Source organism: Ambystoma mexicanum, chromosome 14 (genome assembly GCF_040938575.1).
Source record: "Ambystoma mexicanum isolate Mex_15411 chromosome 14, UKY_AmexF1_1, whole genome shotgun sequence".
NCBI lineage: Eukaryota > Metazoa > Chordata > Amphibia > Caudata > Ambystomatidae > Ambystoma > Ambystoma mexicanum.
Window position 1 is genome coordinate 13,437,181 of NC_090940.1, and position 16,709 is coordinate 13,453,889.

The following is a 16,709-nucleotide window of genomic DNA, read 5'->3' on the forward strand; positions in this document are numbered from 1 at the left end:
CTCCAAAAGGGGGTGGGGGTAACCACGGGTGAAGCACAGCCTAAGTGTGGGACGTAGGAGCAACAGACCTGGGGCCTTGAGACTGTCTTCATGGAGGCACACTATCACTGGGTAAGGGAGCCTATCTGAGGTAGTTTGTGTGGGCTGCATAAGGAGGGGGCAACGGCAGTGAAGGATTAGAGGAAGGAGGGGGCAATGGGGTGGGAGGTTAGACAGGGGGGTACCCTCTGGGAAGTCTGAATGTTGCCTGATCCTCAGTTTTTGGCTCTTGCTCTGAGAACATGTGATCAGTCGAAGCTTATGAGGGGGGTAAGGGGGCAGTGGGGTATGGGATCATTCAAAGTTTGTTGTGTTATTGTTATATCTGAAATGCTAATAAAGTCTAATATTAAAAAAGAAAACATACAAGTAAGAAATGGAACTCACTGCGCTTTTTGCAGAGTGAGTGCTACATGGATTTTTAGCATCCAGGAACCATATAGAAGATATGAAACCTTCAGCATTGATGCTATGCACACAGCTGGAATATGGATGTCCAATACTTTAACGGGCAAATGCCCAATGCAGAGGGATCTGCAGCATCAATGGCAGATCATGCAATTATTGTGGTGAAGTTGCTACAAGATGACTTAACATGGAAGAAAGAGCGTCTCTCTTTCAGACACAGCTGCCAGCAAACCTACCAAGGTAGAGGATAACCCTGACACACTGGCAACATTTAACAAACCAATCAAAACCACAACTTAACAGCAAAGCAAAGTGTGAAAATACTGCACATTATGGATATCAAACGGCTCGGGCCAGGGAGGGCCCCGTCCTAGGATTTCGACCCCCACCCTCCAACTCCCTGGGGATGCCTCACCTAGTTATCTTCCGGTGGGGTTGGCTTAGTTGCTTATGCACGCCTTTTAACTTTTCAGCATCAAGCACCTTCTTGTGCAGCTTCCATTTCTTTTTTGTGGGGTAGACAATGTACTTCTTCCCTGCACTCCGAGCCTTCTCAGCGAGGGACATCTTCCTATGGGCGAGAAGTGTGCGACTAGAGGACAGTACAAGCTCCAGTGTTTCCTCCACATTTTGGGGTGGAGGTGGTGATTCTGGTCTTTCATCCATTGTGTCTGGTGGAAGAGAGCCGTGCCGGACGCTAGAGCGACTCTGGGGCCGCTCCAGTTGTTCCTTCAGCAGTTTCAGCTCTTTCATGCTGGTTTGAAAATCAGTCTGCAAATTGACCATGAATTCCTTGGAGGCAGGTAACTCCGTAGCAGAGGCAAAGCGTCCCACGGGGGAAACCTGGGGAGAGAATCAGAGTGAAAGCTTCTGCTCTCCACACAGCACGGGTACACAATAAGTGTCCACAGTATAGCATAACATACAACAAAAGATTCCAAATGACTGGGAGCTCAAGCATGCAGCCTAGAAGAGCATGGCTATCATGACCCAAATGCTCCCAGGAACTACCTTTGACTCCACAGGTCGGCCTGTGCCCTACAAACAATCTGTGAATGTGTATGATTGGGCATTAAAACACATCTAGAAGACATTCAAAGGATTAGGTTATGTGTCCCTTAGGTAAGGCAGCCTTGACTGAGACATCGCCTTACTCTAATATTAATATCTGAGGTGGATATCGCTTTGGAAGAGGATGTCTGCTCTTGCCTCAGCGGCAACAAGGTTAACTGAGGTGGCATCTAGGCAGAGGAGAGTGGGATGACGGCCTGCTTCTTGGTGAGCTGAGGAACAGACTAAGGCTGCCTCTATGCACTAATCTGCCCACTGCGTCGAGGTGATGAACTAAAACAAGCCCATGGTTCATGCAAAAACCACCATGATCCAATGTGTTAGGAATGCTATGGTTGGTGCCAGGCTGAAGCAGTTCCCTGTTAATGATGGACAGAAAAATTGGGAGCCTATTTGCCAAACATATTGTACCTGTGATTGAAAATAAAAGGCAGGGAAGACCGGGGGCACATTCATTTTCTGTCCTTATATTATGAGCTTGATTGGCAGAAGGTGACGGGCCCCTTTATCCTCTGTGCTTATACTAAATGCTTGATTGGCAGAAGGTGACAGGACCTCTTAATCTTCTGTTCTTATACTATAAGCTTGATGGGCACAATGTGAAAAGTCCCGTTGATCTTCTGTTCTTATACTATAAGCATGATTGGCAGAAGGTGACAGGACCCCTTTCTTTTCTGTCCTTATATTACAAGTTTAATTGCCAGAAGGTGACAGGACCCCTTAATCTTCTGTTTTGATACTATAAGCTTGATGGGCAGAAGGTGAAAGAACCCCTTGATCTTCTGTTCTTGTACTATTAGCTTGATGGACAGAAGGTGAAAGGACCCCTTGATCTTCTGTTCTTATACTATAAGATTGATGGGCAGAAGGTGACAGGACCCCTTAATCTTCTGTTCTTATACTATAAACTTGATGGGCAAAAGGTGACAGGACCTCTTAATCTTCTGTTTTTATACTATAAGCTTGATGGGCAGAAGGTGAAAGAACCCCTTGATCTTCTGTTCTTATACTATAAGCTTGATTGGCAGAAGGTGAAAGGAACCCTTGATCTTCTGTTCTTATACTATATGCTTGATGGGCAGAAGGTGATAGAACCCCTTGATCTTCTGTTCTTATACTATACGATTGATGGACAGAAGGTGAAAGGACCCCTTGATCGTCTGTTCTTATACTATAAGATTGATGGGCAGAAGGTGACAGAACCCCTTGATCTTCTGTTCTTATACTATTAGCTTCATGGACAGAAGGTGAAAGGACCCCTTGATCTTCTGTTCTTATACTATAAGATTGATGGGCAGAAGGTGACAGAACCCCTTGATCTTCTGTTCTTATACTATTAGCTTGATGGACAGAAGGTGAAAGGACCCCTTGATCTTTTGTTCTTATACTATTAGCTTGAGGGACAGAAGGTGAAAGAACCCCTTGATCTTCTGTTCTTATACTATAAGATTGATGGCTAGAAGGTGACAGGACCCCTTAATCTTCTGTTTTGATACTATAAGCTTGATGGGTAGAAGGTGAAAGAACCCCTTGATCTTCTGTTCTTATACTATTAGCTTGACGGACAGAAGGTGAAAGGACCCCTTGATCTTCTGTTCTTACACTATAAGATTGATGGGCAGAAGGTGACAGGACCCCTTAATCTTCTGTTTTGATACTATAAGCTTGATGGGCAGAAGGTGACAGAACCCTTTGATCTTCTGTTCTTATACTATTAGCTTGATGGACAGAAGGTGAAAGGTCCCCTTGATCTTCTGTTCTTATACTATAAGATTGATGGGCAGAAGGTGACAAGGCCCCTTAATCTTCTGTTTTGATACTATAAGCTTGATGGACAGAAGGTGAAAGAACCCCTTGATCTTCTGTTCTTATACAATAAAATTGATGGGTAGAAGGTGACAGAACCCCTTGATCTTCTGTTCTTATACTATTAGCTTGATAGACAGAAGGTGAAAGGACCCCTTGATCGTCTGTTCTTATACTATAAGATTGATGGGCAGAAGGTGACAGAACCCCTTGATCTTCTGTTCTTATATTATTAGCTTGATGGACAAAAGGTGAAAGGACCCCTTGATCTTCTGTTCTTATACTATAAGATTGATGGGCAGAAGGTGACAGGACCCCTTAATCTTCTGTTTTGATACTATAAGCTTGATGGGCAGAAGGTGACAGGACCCCTTTATCTATATCACAAGTTTAATTGCCAGAAGGTGACAGGACTCCTTGATCTTCTGTTCTTATACTATAAGCATGATGGGAAGAAGGTGACAGGACCCCTTAATCTTCTGTTCTGATACTATAAGCTTGATGGGCAGAAGGTGAAAGGACCCCTTAATCTTCTGTTCTTATACTATAAGCTTGATGGGCAGAAGGTGAAAGGACCCCTTAATCTTCTGTTCTGATACTATAAGCTGGATGGGCAGAAGGTGAAAGGGCCCCTTAATCTTCTGTTCTGATACTATAAGCTTGATGGGCAGAAGGTGAAAAGACCCCTTAATCTTCTGTTCTGATACTATAAGCTTGATGGGCAGAAGGTGACAGGACCCCTTAATCTTCTCTTCTGGTACTATAAGCTTGATGGGCAGAAGGTGGCAGGACCCCTTCATCTTCTGGTCTGATACTATAGGGTTGATTGACAGAAGGTGACAGGACCCCTTGATCTTCTGTTCTTATACTATTAGCTTGATTGACAGAAGGTGAAAGGACCCCTTGATCGTCTGTTCTCATACTATAAGATTGATGGGCAGAAGGTGACAGAACCCCTTGATCTTCTGTTCTTATACTATTAGCTTGACGGAAAGTAGGTGAAAGGACCCCTTGATCTTCTGTTCTTATACTATAAGATTGATGGGCAGAAGGTGACAGGACCCCTTAATCTTCTGTTTTGATACTATAAGCTTGATGGGCAGAAGGTGACAGAACCCTTTGATCTTCTGTTCTTATACTATTAGCTTGATGGACAGAAGGTGAAAGGACCCCTTGATCTTCTGTTCTTATACTATAAGATTGATGGGCAGAAGGTGACAGGGCCCCTTAATCTTCTGTTTTGATACTATAAGCTTGATGGGCAGAAGGTGAAAGAACCCCTTGATCTTCTGTTCTTATACACTAAACTTGATGGGTAGAAGGTGAACGGACCCCTTGATCGTCTGTTCTTATACTATAAGACTGATGGGCAGAAGGTGACAGAACCCCTTGATCTTCTGTTCTTATACTATTAGCTTGATGGACAGAAGGTGAAAGGACCCCTTGATCTTCTGTTCTTATACTATGAGATTGATGGGCAGAAGGTGACAGGACCCCTTAATCTTCTGTTTTGATACTATAAGCTTGATGGGCAGAAGGTGAAAGGACCCCTTGATCTTCTGTTCTTATACTATTAGCTTGATGGGCAGAAAGTGACAGGACCCCTTAGTATTCTGTTTTGACATTATAAGCTTGATGGGCAGAAGGTGACAGAACCCCTTGATCTTCTGTTCTTATACTATAAGATTGATGGGCAGAAGGTGACAGGATCCCTTAATCTTCTGTTTTGATACTATAAGCTTGATGGGCAGAAGGTGAAAGAACCCCTTGATCTTCTGTTCTTATACTATAAGATTGATAGGCAGAAGGTGACAGAACCGCTTGATCTTCTGTTCTTATACAATAAACTTGATGGGTAGAAGGTGAACGGACCCCTTGATCGTCTGTTCTTATACTATAAGATTGATGGGCAGAAGGTGACAGAACCCTTTGATCTTCTGTTCTTATATTATTAGCTTGATGGACAGAAGGTGAAAGGACCCCTTGATCGTCTGTTCTTATACTATAAGCTTGATGGACAGAAGGTGAAAGGACCCCTTTATCTTCTGTTCTTATACTATAAGATTGATGGGCAGAAGGTGACAGAACCCCTTGATCTTCTATTCTTATACTATTAGCTTGATGGACAGAAGGTGAAAGGACCCCTTTATCTTCTGTTCTTATACTATAAGATTGATGGGCAGAAGGTGACAGAACCCCTTGATCTTCTATTCTTATACTATTAGCTTGATGGACAGAAGGTGAAAGGACCCCTTGATCTTCTGTTCTTATACTATAAGATTTATGGGCAGAAGGTGACAGGACCCCTTAATCTTCTGTTTTGATGCTATAAGTTTGATGGGCAGAAGGTGACAGGACCCCTTTATCTATATCACAAGTTTAATTGCCAGAAGGTGACAGGACCCCTTGATCTTCTGTTCTTATACTATAAGCATGATGGGAAGAAGGTGACAGGACCCCTTAATCTTCTGTTCTGATACTATAAGCTTGATGGGCAGAAGGTGAAAGGACCCCTTAATCTTCTGTTCTGATACTATAAGCTTGATGGGCAGAAGGTGACAGAACCCCTTAATCTTCTGTTCTGATACTATAAGCTTCATGGGCCGAAGGTGACAGGACCCCTTAATCTTCTGTTCTGATACTATAGGCTTGATGGGCAGAAGGTGGCAGGACCCCTTGATCTTCTGGTCTGATACCATAGGGTTGATTAACAGAAGGTGACAGGACCCCTTAATCTTCTGTTCTGATATTATAAGCATGCTGAGCAGAAGGTGACAGGGCCCCTTAATCTTCTGTTCTTATACTATAAGCTTGATGGACAGAAGGTGAAAGGACCCCTTAATCTTCTGTTCTGATACTATAAGCTTGATGGGCAGAAGGAGAAAGGACCCCTTAATCTTCTGTTCTGATACTATAAGCTTGATGGGCAGAAGGTGACAGAACCCCTTAATCTTCTGTTCTGATACTATAAGCTTCATGGGCCGAAGGTGACAGGACCCCTTAATCTTCTGTTCTGATACTATAGGCTTGATGGCCAGAAGGTGGCAAGACCCCTTGATCTTCTGGTCTGATACCATAGGGTTGATTGACAGAAGGTGACAGGACCCCTTAATCTTCTGTTCTGATATTATAAGCATGCTGAGCAGAAGGTGACAGGGCCCCTTGATCGTCTGTCCTTATACTATAAGATTGATGGGCAGAAGGTGACAGGACCCCTTGATCCTCTGTTCTGATACTATAACCTTGATTGACAGAAGGTGAAAGGACCCCTTGATCTTCTGTTCTGATACTATAAGTATGACCCGTTTATATTCTATCCTTATATTATTGGCTTGATGGGCAGAAGGTGACAGGACCCCTTTTGGTGCAAAATAGAATACTCAGAAAGAAGCAATGTTCCTCCTTTTATCTAGCACTGACCCAGAAGTGTTCCACCCAGTCGGGAGGGTCTGATGCCCGTCATTCAGTGGGTGGGTACCTAAAGTGTGATGGGCTCTTGCTAACTGTATCAGGCGTGTGCTCTTTGCGAAACACTCTTTAGTTGTTTGCATTTATGAATGATAGATTTGTAAAATGAGAAAATGGTTTTGAAAGTGTTTGATAGAGGATTGCGAAATACTGATTTTTAAATGTAATTGACTTCTATATTGTGCAGAACCTGGCTAAACTCAAAAGGGCCATTGAAACATCTCAGCAACGATTGATCTTCTAACCATGAAACCGTGTCATGTTATCAGGGCCGCAATGTCTGGTCATGGATGACACTACCCTCCAGTGCATCAGGCTGTGGCGTGAAACGGCACTCAATGGTGTGACACAAACACCCAATAGGTGTGGTGGGTGAGTGGCCACTGCTGATTACTGCTGATTCATTTGAACAAGCTTATTTACCAATCTTGGCCTTCTTATTAGAAATTGTGTGAGTGGGGTGCAAACCCTCTGATTCGTGCCTCTGTGCTGGGCACAAGAATATAACTTAGAGAAAAGGACCAAGGGGATCTAGCCATCGGTGAGGGCTTCACACCCCAAGAACCACTAAGTGGTTTTATTAAAACTTTAGGAATGTCTGTTCACATTCGATGATAGTGGTCAAATGTTAAATTGAATCCTCCAAAGAAACTTTTGAAATACACTGTATTTATTCAGTTGTTCATTCATGCAGACGCGTAATGTGGCAATGCATTTCGGACTCTACAAAGTCCTTCATCAGGGCATAACTCAATAATCTGCATGTCCCATTGGCCATAAGAGATAATGGCTATCCATGTTACAATCAAGGGTCGCAGTAACCTGTGATGTGCTGCTCTGCAAGGTCTGTCATGGTCCTCTACACCCGATGCACCACAAAAAGCACTTTTTGCCATGCATCCAAGTGTAGCAGGGTACCACGACTCTCATTTGCAACATGCATAGCCATTATCTCTTATGGCCAATGGGACATGCAGATTATTGAGTTATGCCCTGATGAAGGACTGTGTAGAGTCCGAAATGCATTGGCACATTACGCATCTGCATGAATGAATAACTGAATAAGAACTGTTTATTTCAAAAGTTTGTTTGAAGGATTCAATTCAACATTTGACCACTATCATTGAATATGAACAGACATTCCTAAAGTTTTAATAAAACCACTTAGTGGTTCTTAGGGTGTGCAGCCCTCACCGATGGCTAGATCCCCTTGTTCCTTTTTTCTCAAACACCCAATAGGTGACGTTTGATAAGTTGATATATGTGTTGTTTACAATTGGGCAGCAATGCTCCTCTGTCGCGTCCTTCCTTTGGGTCTTATGCTCGGTTCTTCCCGGCTAGAAAGGTTCCCCTAGATGTGAGGAACACTCTCGGCCATGTGTCACGATTTCTGAGTGTTGGTCATAACTCCTGTGGGTGGGAGGATTTAGTCCTTCTTCTTGCTCTCTTTTTGGGTCTTTGTTCTTATCTCTGCTCCTACAATTACTGCTTTCACTTTCTGTATTTTGTGTGTGTGTGCTTTTTACAGCGATCACACCTGAGACGCCCCTCCTCTGACCCTGCTCCTGCCCCCTTTTATTTTTTCAGTCAAAAGTATTCACAACCAACATTATAAAGTCTTGAGTAGGTGGATACGCTTAAGAGCAAGAAAGATTACCTTCAGTTTCTCGCTGCTTGTTGCAGGTTCTAAGGATGACAGGTTGGGCAAAGAGAACGATCGTTGCGATAAGATCCTCATCTGCAGAAAAACAAAGGTAAAGGTTCACTCCAGGCACCAAGGTTTCCACACTGCTAGACAACTGTGAGGGGTCAGAAATGTGAGACGGAAAACTTTGTGAAGGTTTTTCATAAGATGTCATTTTACTAAATCAAAAGGGTTTGAGAAACGTCTCACTATCCCTACCCTAAAAAGGATTTCCCTGCATACCAAAATAAACTAAAGGAAACACATCTGTCCCTCACACTTATACATAGAATAACCAGCTGCATCACGTAAATTAGCAGCCCTTCTTCTGGTGCTGGCCCGGAGGAGGATCGCCATGTCTTGGGGCAGAGGCCCACTACCCAAACTTGATGACTGGAAAAGAGACATAACATACTGCCAGAATGTGGAAAGCGAATTTATAAGAACCCTACCATTGCATGCACGTCCCCCAGACATCTGGGGACCATATATCGCATATGTACTGAACAGTAATGAATCTGTAGGCTCTGATTTGTCTGGCACCTGAAAGGAGACTATGGAACTGAGATCCCCCACATCCCTCTGAACTTTAAATCTCGGACACTGACGAAGAATTAAATCGGGTTCTAATCTCATGCGGGGGCGGGAGGGGAAGGGGCGGCTTCGGGGGGGAACAGTTAATGGGTAATGTTATGAAGTTTTTTTTCCATTTTTTTTTTTCATTTCCTTTCTCTCTTCCCTTCCTTTTCTCCCAACGCTCCTCCTTTTACACCTCCCCGTTTCCTTTTCCTCAAGTATTGATGGTGCACCTTGTTGGTGTGATTGTATTTCAAGGGTATGTAAAATTCAAAAATAAAGTTTAAAAAAAAATAAAAAAATACATAGAATAAACACATGAAGGGAATATATGCCAATTCAAATATAACCAAAGTCACAGTTATGTCCAACATAAGCATAATAACAGTTTTTCCTTTTAATGTGGGTAATGCTCCCTTCCTCAGATTCAGCCGGAATGTGTCTCTATAGTTCAAGATTTAGGAAAGTTCCATTCTACAGCAAAGTTCTGGTGATAAGGTTCTTCTTGCTCCAAAAGTCTCTCACTTGGACTTTCCAACAGCTCAAAAGAAATGACCTTCTCTGTGGGCATCATGAGGCAGACACAGACAACAGGTTCAAGTTTGGTATTCAAAGGTTTTATTAACTTAAAATACCGGATGAAGTAAGGCCTAATTTGTCCAATGCCAAGGTGGGATTTCCCTACCTAAAGAAAACTAAGGATAGTCTGTGTCAGGAAGTCCAAATCAAATGTCTGTCTGTGTCCAAAACCTATACCTGCCCTCACAACTCACTGTATACAGTGTGTAGGGATGTCAGCATCAAAATGAATAGTTTTCAAAACTAATGTTCAGAGCTTCTTCCAGCTCTCGGCTCGTAATCAACTTCCCCTTCTCCAAGTTCAAAACAGCTTGCAAAATATCAGGGTTCCCTTCCACAACAGCTCCATTCCTCCAGCTCTTCAAAACTAACACAGTTCCTTGGGACACTTCCCAGCTCTTTTGAGCTCAATACTTTTCACTGGTACACAAAATCACATACAAGGTTGTTGCAAAACACAAGCTTCTTTGTGGATAATTGCATTGACTTTTCCATAAAGGGGGCACTCGGTCTAGGTGCAGTTGTCGGACCACACGGTCCACCCATTACAGGTCAAACAACAGATGCCCCTTCTTGAATGCTTTCCATCAACAATTGGCCACTGCTTTCCTTTGACAGTGAGGCTTGGTTTATTCACCAGTGTTACACTCTTCCAACACTTTGCCATGGCTTGGTTTGTCACCATGCGCTTTGTCACACCTTTCTGTATTCTTCTGGCTCTTGCCGATACAGGTTTCCTCGTAACCTGCAGTTCCTTGAACTCTTTTAGCTTTGGCCAATATTTGGTTTCTCATCTCATACCCTTCTTAGTATTCTCTTGGCTTTGCCACTACTTGTCTCTCAAACACTTCATTCCGTGGTATCTGCTACCTGCACCACCTTTCTTTCACTCCATTCCGCTCATAACTTGCTTTTACTCTGTGCGCCATTGAAAATCGGTTTTAATGACTTTCAGTTCATTTGGTATTCAAAAGTACTTGTTTCAGCATTCAAAAGTACTTGCACTGACTTACAGCTCATTCAGCATTCAAAAGTATTTGTTTCATCATTCAAAGGTACTTGCAATAACTTTCAGTTTGTTCAGCTTTCAAAAGTACTTGTTTCAAGTTCCCGGAGTGGCACGGTTTCCCTGGTTTCCGCTCATTGATTGTACATGGCAGCTCCTCGCTCCTCGTTCTGCTTTCCGGCTTCCACGAGCTTCAACCGTTCCTTTGCGGCAGCCAGAGAGAGCAGCACTCGCTCTCCTGGTTTCCCACGGTGGCTGGGATTCTGTGGTGCACCACAGCTCCTGCTGCGTATACCCGATATGGAGGGTTGCAGCACTTCCAGACCCTCTTGCAGCCGTCCTCAGCCCTGTCGTCTCTCTCTCTCTCCTGCTTGACATGGCTCCCGGTTCCTGTATCTGCAGCTCCCTTCTCTCCAGCCCGTTCCTCTTTGTTCCATGTGGCGAGGATTTTTATATGCGCTAGGTGTGGTAAGTGACCACAGCTGTGGGAGATTAAGTCCAATTGCCTCACTATAGCGAAAACCCAGTAGGTCGACGTGCCTGGCTGTTCCACCTGTATTCTTCCATAGCCCTCTTCTTCGTCTCAGTAGCAGAGTGGCATTTGGGGATGTTTGAATGAATAAAGTATATATTACTCTGTGTTGTCTTCTCCTCGTCTTGGTACTTGACTGATGTGTGTTTGTATTAACAATATAAGGCTAATAGGTGTTTGTCTCAACCAAATGAGGATGTGTCGCCCTAGTTGGTCTCTTCCTCATCCCAGTGTTGAGGTGGTGTTTCTGGGGAACATTTTGGAGGGAAGAAAAGGGAAAGGGCTGACAGTAGACTACAAAGGCTTGAGGGATAGAGGGTTCATTCTGAAATGGTAATGGGGATACCATGTCTCACCTAAGGATGTCCTCTCCCCACACCCTAAGTTTCCTCCACCCATGTCATCCTCCCTCACATATCCACCCCCAGGGTCAGGATCCAAAAGCGACGGCCTTTCCTTGGCCACCTGAGCGGAGGATACAAGGAGAAAAGAAGTGAGGACACCCTCAGATTCCTCTCACTTCCAACAGTTCAAAAGAAATGACAACTCTTTTTTCTCCTCTTGTATGAAAGAGTTCAACGCAACTTCTTGTGGTGAAGGGTGCAACTCAATTTCTTTCTCCCCTGTAAGCACACTCTCCTCACCTGAGCTGTCTGAGTTGTCGGTCTCTTGTAGGCGTCGTCGTGCAAGGTAGTCTCTCCCCTTCTTAAGATGGATGTGCTTGTCACGGAGGGAAGCCACAGTGACTGCTGTTTAAACAGCGGCCCCGTGACTCCCTTTCCGGAACCAAGCCAGAATTCAGGGAAAAACCCAAAAGGGAAAAAACCCTGTGGTGTAGCGTCGACCCTTCCAATCTAGATGACAGGACAATCGCTGATGAGAGCAATGGTGAGAGGCAAGCAGCAGAGTTCAATGTCCAAGTAGAATGTCCAAGAAGTCGAAGCCAAGGAGTAGCAGTGTCAGGGAAGTCGGAAACGCCTTGTGGCAGTTCGAAGATATACCACTGGATCCAGGAAGCGGGAGAAGGTAAGCAGCAAGCACAGCTCACAGGAGCCCAGCAGAAAGAGAGTATGGGAAAATGCCCGAAAGTCAAGAGAGAGAGAGGGAAAGAGAGAGAGAGAAAGAGAGAGAGAGAGAGAGAGAGAGGGAGGATGCTGCCGGAAACAGAACCCCGCCAGGAGATAATGCACAGAAGCGTACCGCTCGGATCAGCGATAGGAAAAATGAAGCGAGGAGTAGCGTTCCGAGGAAAACAGGAACACAGGAGAACAGGGAAACCCTCTGGCAGATCCGAAGGCAGACGGCAGAGGATCGGAGCGAGGAAACCCGGAAACAGGAAAGCATCCAAAGTGGGTTGCAATGCAGCGTCAACTGGGAGGCGGGGAGTTAAATACTCCCAGTGGCACTGCGTCACGTAACTGGGGCTGGAAGCAAGAACACAGAGAAGGGACTAAAACACCCTACCTCTGTGTCTCCAGCTCCAACGCGGAAGTATCCGCCAATTTCGGCTATGGCCGTGACGGCGGATGACAGTATGCTCCTCCCTAGACCGCAACCACCCCGGCTTCCCCGGGTGCAAGCGGTGGAATCTGGCAAGCAACCGAGGGGCATGTACCTGAGAAGCTGGTTCCCAGGAGTCCTCCGACTCCGGGTAACTCTTCCATGACAGGAGGTATTCCAACCGACCACGGAAAAACCTAGAATCTCTAATAGCGGAACCCTCATACTCCTCCTGGGTGGATGTAGACACAGGAATTTGCCGGGAGAGAGTCCGGTGGTGGGGATCAGGATAGTAGGTCTTGAGGAGAGAGGAATGAAAAACAGGGTGAATGCGTTTAATAGAAGGGGTGAGTTGGAGACGATAGGCCACAGGATTGACCTTGGAGAGAATGGGGAAAGGACCCACGAAGCGTGGAGACAGTTTGGAAGGTCTTGTCCATCAGGGAAGGTACTTTGTAGACCACCACACCTTGTCTCGCGGCCTCCAGGAGGGGCATTCTCTACGGTGCCTGTCGGCTCCAACCTTATTCCTTCGTCTGCTATCTTCCAATCCTTGCAATGCGCTGGTCTGAGCCTCTTGGATATTTCTCAAAACCTCTTCAGCGGCTGGTGAGTTGGAAAATCGGGGTACTTCTGGTATTAGAAATCGTGGGTGGACTCCGTAAGTACAAAAAAATGGAGAAAGGCCTGTGGCGGAGTGCTTGGAATTCTTGTAAGAGAACTCTGCCGTGGAAAGTAGAGAGACCCAATTGTCTTGATGCTGGGAAATTAAACATCTCAGATATTGTTCTAGAGTGGCATTGAGTCGCTCAGTTCGGCCATTGGATTGCGGATGGAAACCGGAAGAAAGGGCTCTATCTACCACCAATCGGTTACACAAGGCTGTCCAGAATTTAGAAATGTACTGACTTCCCCGATCGGAAATTATCTTGTCAGGGAGACCATGTAATTTGAAAATGTCTCGGGCAAAGGTCTCCGCCATCTTGGTTGCGGTAGGGAGTCCCGGAAGGGGGGAGAAATGTGCCAACTTGGAAAAAGCATCCACTGTCACCATGATACAAGTACATGATTCGGATTCCGGGAGATCCACTATAAAGTCCGTGGAGATGAGTCCCCACGGGCGAGTCGGCTTCTCAACCTGAGTGAGGAGACCTAGAGGTTTGCCCGAGGCATACTTGGCCCTGGCACAAATTGGACAAGATCTCACGTACTGAAACACCTCCTTTCTTATGTTGGGCCAGAGAAAAGACCTCGAGATGAGTTCTAAGGAGCCGTCTCTGCTTCTGTGTCCCACCATGCGTGAGTCATGACACCATCTCAGGATCTTCATGCGTAGCGGGCCTTCTGGGATATACCACTTCTTATGATAAAACACCCAACCATCCTTTACTTGGAAGGGGGAATCGGGAAGAAAGGAGATTTGAGGCAACTCTTGCGTGACAGCGGCCTTCACCTCTTGAAGAAATGAACCCACCATTGCTAGGATCTGGTTACGGTGGAACATGGGCTCGGTCTTGACAGACACTGTTTCAGTGTGGGAGTCCTTGCGAGACAAAGCGTCAGCTAGTCGATTAAGCCACCCAGGGATGTATGTGATCCGGAAATCGTACTGTGAAAACAGATAGGCCCATCTTGCCTGTCTGGAGTTTGAACATTCCATCTCCTGTAAGGCTTTCAGATTCTTGAGATCCGTGCGGATGAGGAACTGGTGGCGGGCCCCCATGAGGAGGTGCCGCCATTCTTCACAGGCCAATTTCATCGCCAGTAACTCCTTTTCAAGAACGGAATAATTGAGTTGGCTGGGAGAGAGAGTTTTAGATAGGTAGGCGACCGGGTGTTCTACTTCCTGAATGGTCTGAAGTAACACGACCCCAACAGCAATGGCGGATGCGTCCATCTCAGTAATAAACGGTAGTGTCTGTTCCGGATGCTGCAAAATCGGGGCCAAGCAGAAAAGGCTTTTCAGATGACAGAAGCTCTTCTGCGCCTCAGCGGACCAAGAAAACGGGAAGGCTTCCTTCTTGAGCAATCTGGTAATGGGAAACACCACTTCTGAAAAGTTCGGAATGAATCTCCTGTAATAATTCGAAAGTCCCAAGAAGCGCTGCACCTCCTGGACAGAAGTAGGGGCCGACCAGTCGAGAATGGCATGTACCTTGTCTGGGTCCATGGCGATCCCTTCTTCAGACACAACATATCCCAAATATTGCACCGAAGGTACGGCGAATCTGCATTTTTCTGCCTTGACCAGTAGATTGTTCTTTTGAAGGCGATCCAGAACTTGCATGACCTGTTCGATGTGATCCTTCATGTTACGGGAAAAAACCAAGATATCATCCAGGAAATGGCGTGCTTCATGTTCATCCTCTGACAAACTGGCCTGCCGCCTGCTCCAAAGGCAATACCGGCTCTCCGTTCTCACCAAGAAGAGAGCCCTTATCCAAGCCCGCATCTCTGAGGCATCTAACAACTCGGCCGAACTCTTTAAAATCTGCAAGGAGCTGGCCAACCCTGCTGCAGTCTCTACCTCTCCTGTCCCCTCCCAGGCCCTCTGCACTGCACTGGCCTCGCACTTCATCTCAAAAACTCAGGACATCCTGTCCTCGCTCTCCTCCGCTCTCCTCCCTCCCTCTCTTCCCGGCTCTTCCTCTTGCTCTCTTGCAGCCGCCCCTCCGCCCTCCTTCTCTGCTTTTCCACCTTTTTCTGCTGATGAGGTTTCCAGACAAGTCCGATCTATGAAAGCCTCGTCTAAACAGGTTCACCCCTGTTCCTCCAAAACCATCAAGGACCACATCGACTCCCTGGCTCCTGCCCTGGCTGACTTTTGCAACCACTCATTCGCCTCTGGAGTCTTCCCATCCCCCCTCAAGCACTCCCTTGTGCACCCCCTCCTCAAGAAACCCTCTTCCGACCCCTCCTGCCCGGCCAACTATCGCCCAATCTCCATTACTCCCTTCCTGGGCAAACTCCTGGAGAAACTGGCCATCTCCCAGCTTAACCTCCATGCTGAATCTGTTGGTAATCTTCATGACCATCAATCCGGCTTCAGAGCGGCCAGAAGCACGGAAACTGCTCTCCTGAACATCCGTGAGGACCTGCTCCTGAACCTCGATTCCAACACTCCCTGTGTTCTCATTCTGCTCGATCTCTCCTCTGCCTTTGACACTGTCAACCATGCCATCCTGCTCAACCGTCTCCGTGATAACCTGGGTATCACTGGTCAGGCTCTGGCATGGCTGACCTCTTTCCTTTCCGGTCGACCCTCCCAGGTCCAAATGGGCTCCTTCCTCTCTGACATCTTTTTCTCCACCTGTGGTGTCCCCCAGGGATCCAACCTCTCTCCCTGGCTTTTCAACCAGTATCTGGCACTCCTCGCCCACCGCATCGCCACTCTCTGCCCTCACTTCCAGTGCTATGCGGACGATACCCAGCTCATTTTCAGGCTACCCTCGGCCTCCTCCTCTCCTTCCCTCATCTCCGACTGTCTGTCTGCTATCCAGGAATGGTGTGCCGCCAATGACCTCTGCCTTAACGCCAGTAAGACCGAGATTCTACTCATCGGCACACCCACTCCCTCCTTCCCTGCAGCTCTCTGGCCGGCCTCCCTTGGCCCCCTTCCCGCCCCTACCTGCAAGGCTAAAAACCTCGGGGTCATCTTCGACTCCACACTCTCCTTCTCTCCTCATATATCTGACGTCTCTAAGAAGTCACACTACCAGCTGCACCTCCTCAGAGGTATTCTTCCCTTCCTCTCCTTCCCCCAGAAGCTCACTGTCTCCCGAGCCCTGGTTCTCTCAAGGCTGGACTACTGTAACAGCCTCTATCTTAATCTGCCGGCCTCCACTCTCCGCCCTCTGCAACTTATCCAGAACAGAACTGCGAGACTTGTCCTTGGCCTCAAGCCCAGGGACCGTATCTCTCCAGGACTGAAATCTCTTCACTGGCTCCCAGTGGCTGCGAGGATTAAGTTCAAAACCCTCTGCATTGTCCACAAGGCCTTCTGGGGCCTGGGGCCTAAATACCTTCAACTCTCTCTTCCT

General features: G+C 46.3%; 1 protein-coding gene across 1 annotated transcript in view; it reads right to left on the minus strand.

Annotated features, from left to right (window-relative positions):
- The window catches only part of TTC6 (tetratricopeptide repeat domain 6), a 1,171,050-nt gene that overhangs the window by 943,418 nt on the left and 210,923 nt on the right, over window positions 1-16,709 (minus strand). The window contains exons 7-8 of the mRNA XM_069638410.1: window positions 8,450-8,530; window positions 863-1,290 (exon numbers count right to left, since the gene is read on the minus strand). Of these exons, the coding sequence (XP_069494511.1) occupies window positions 863-1,290; window positions 8,450-8,530 (509 nt within the window). The remainder of the gene's footprint in view (window positions 1-862; window positions 1,291-8,449; window positions 8,531-16,709) is intronic.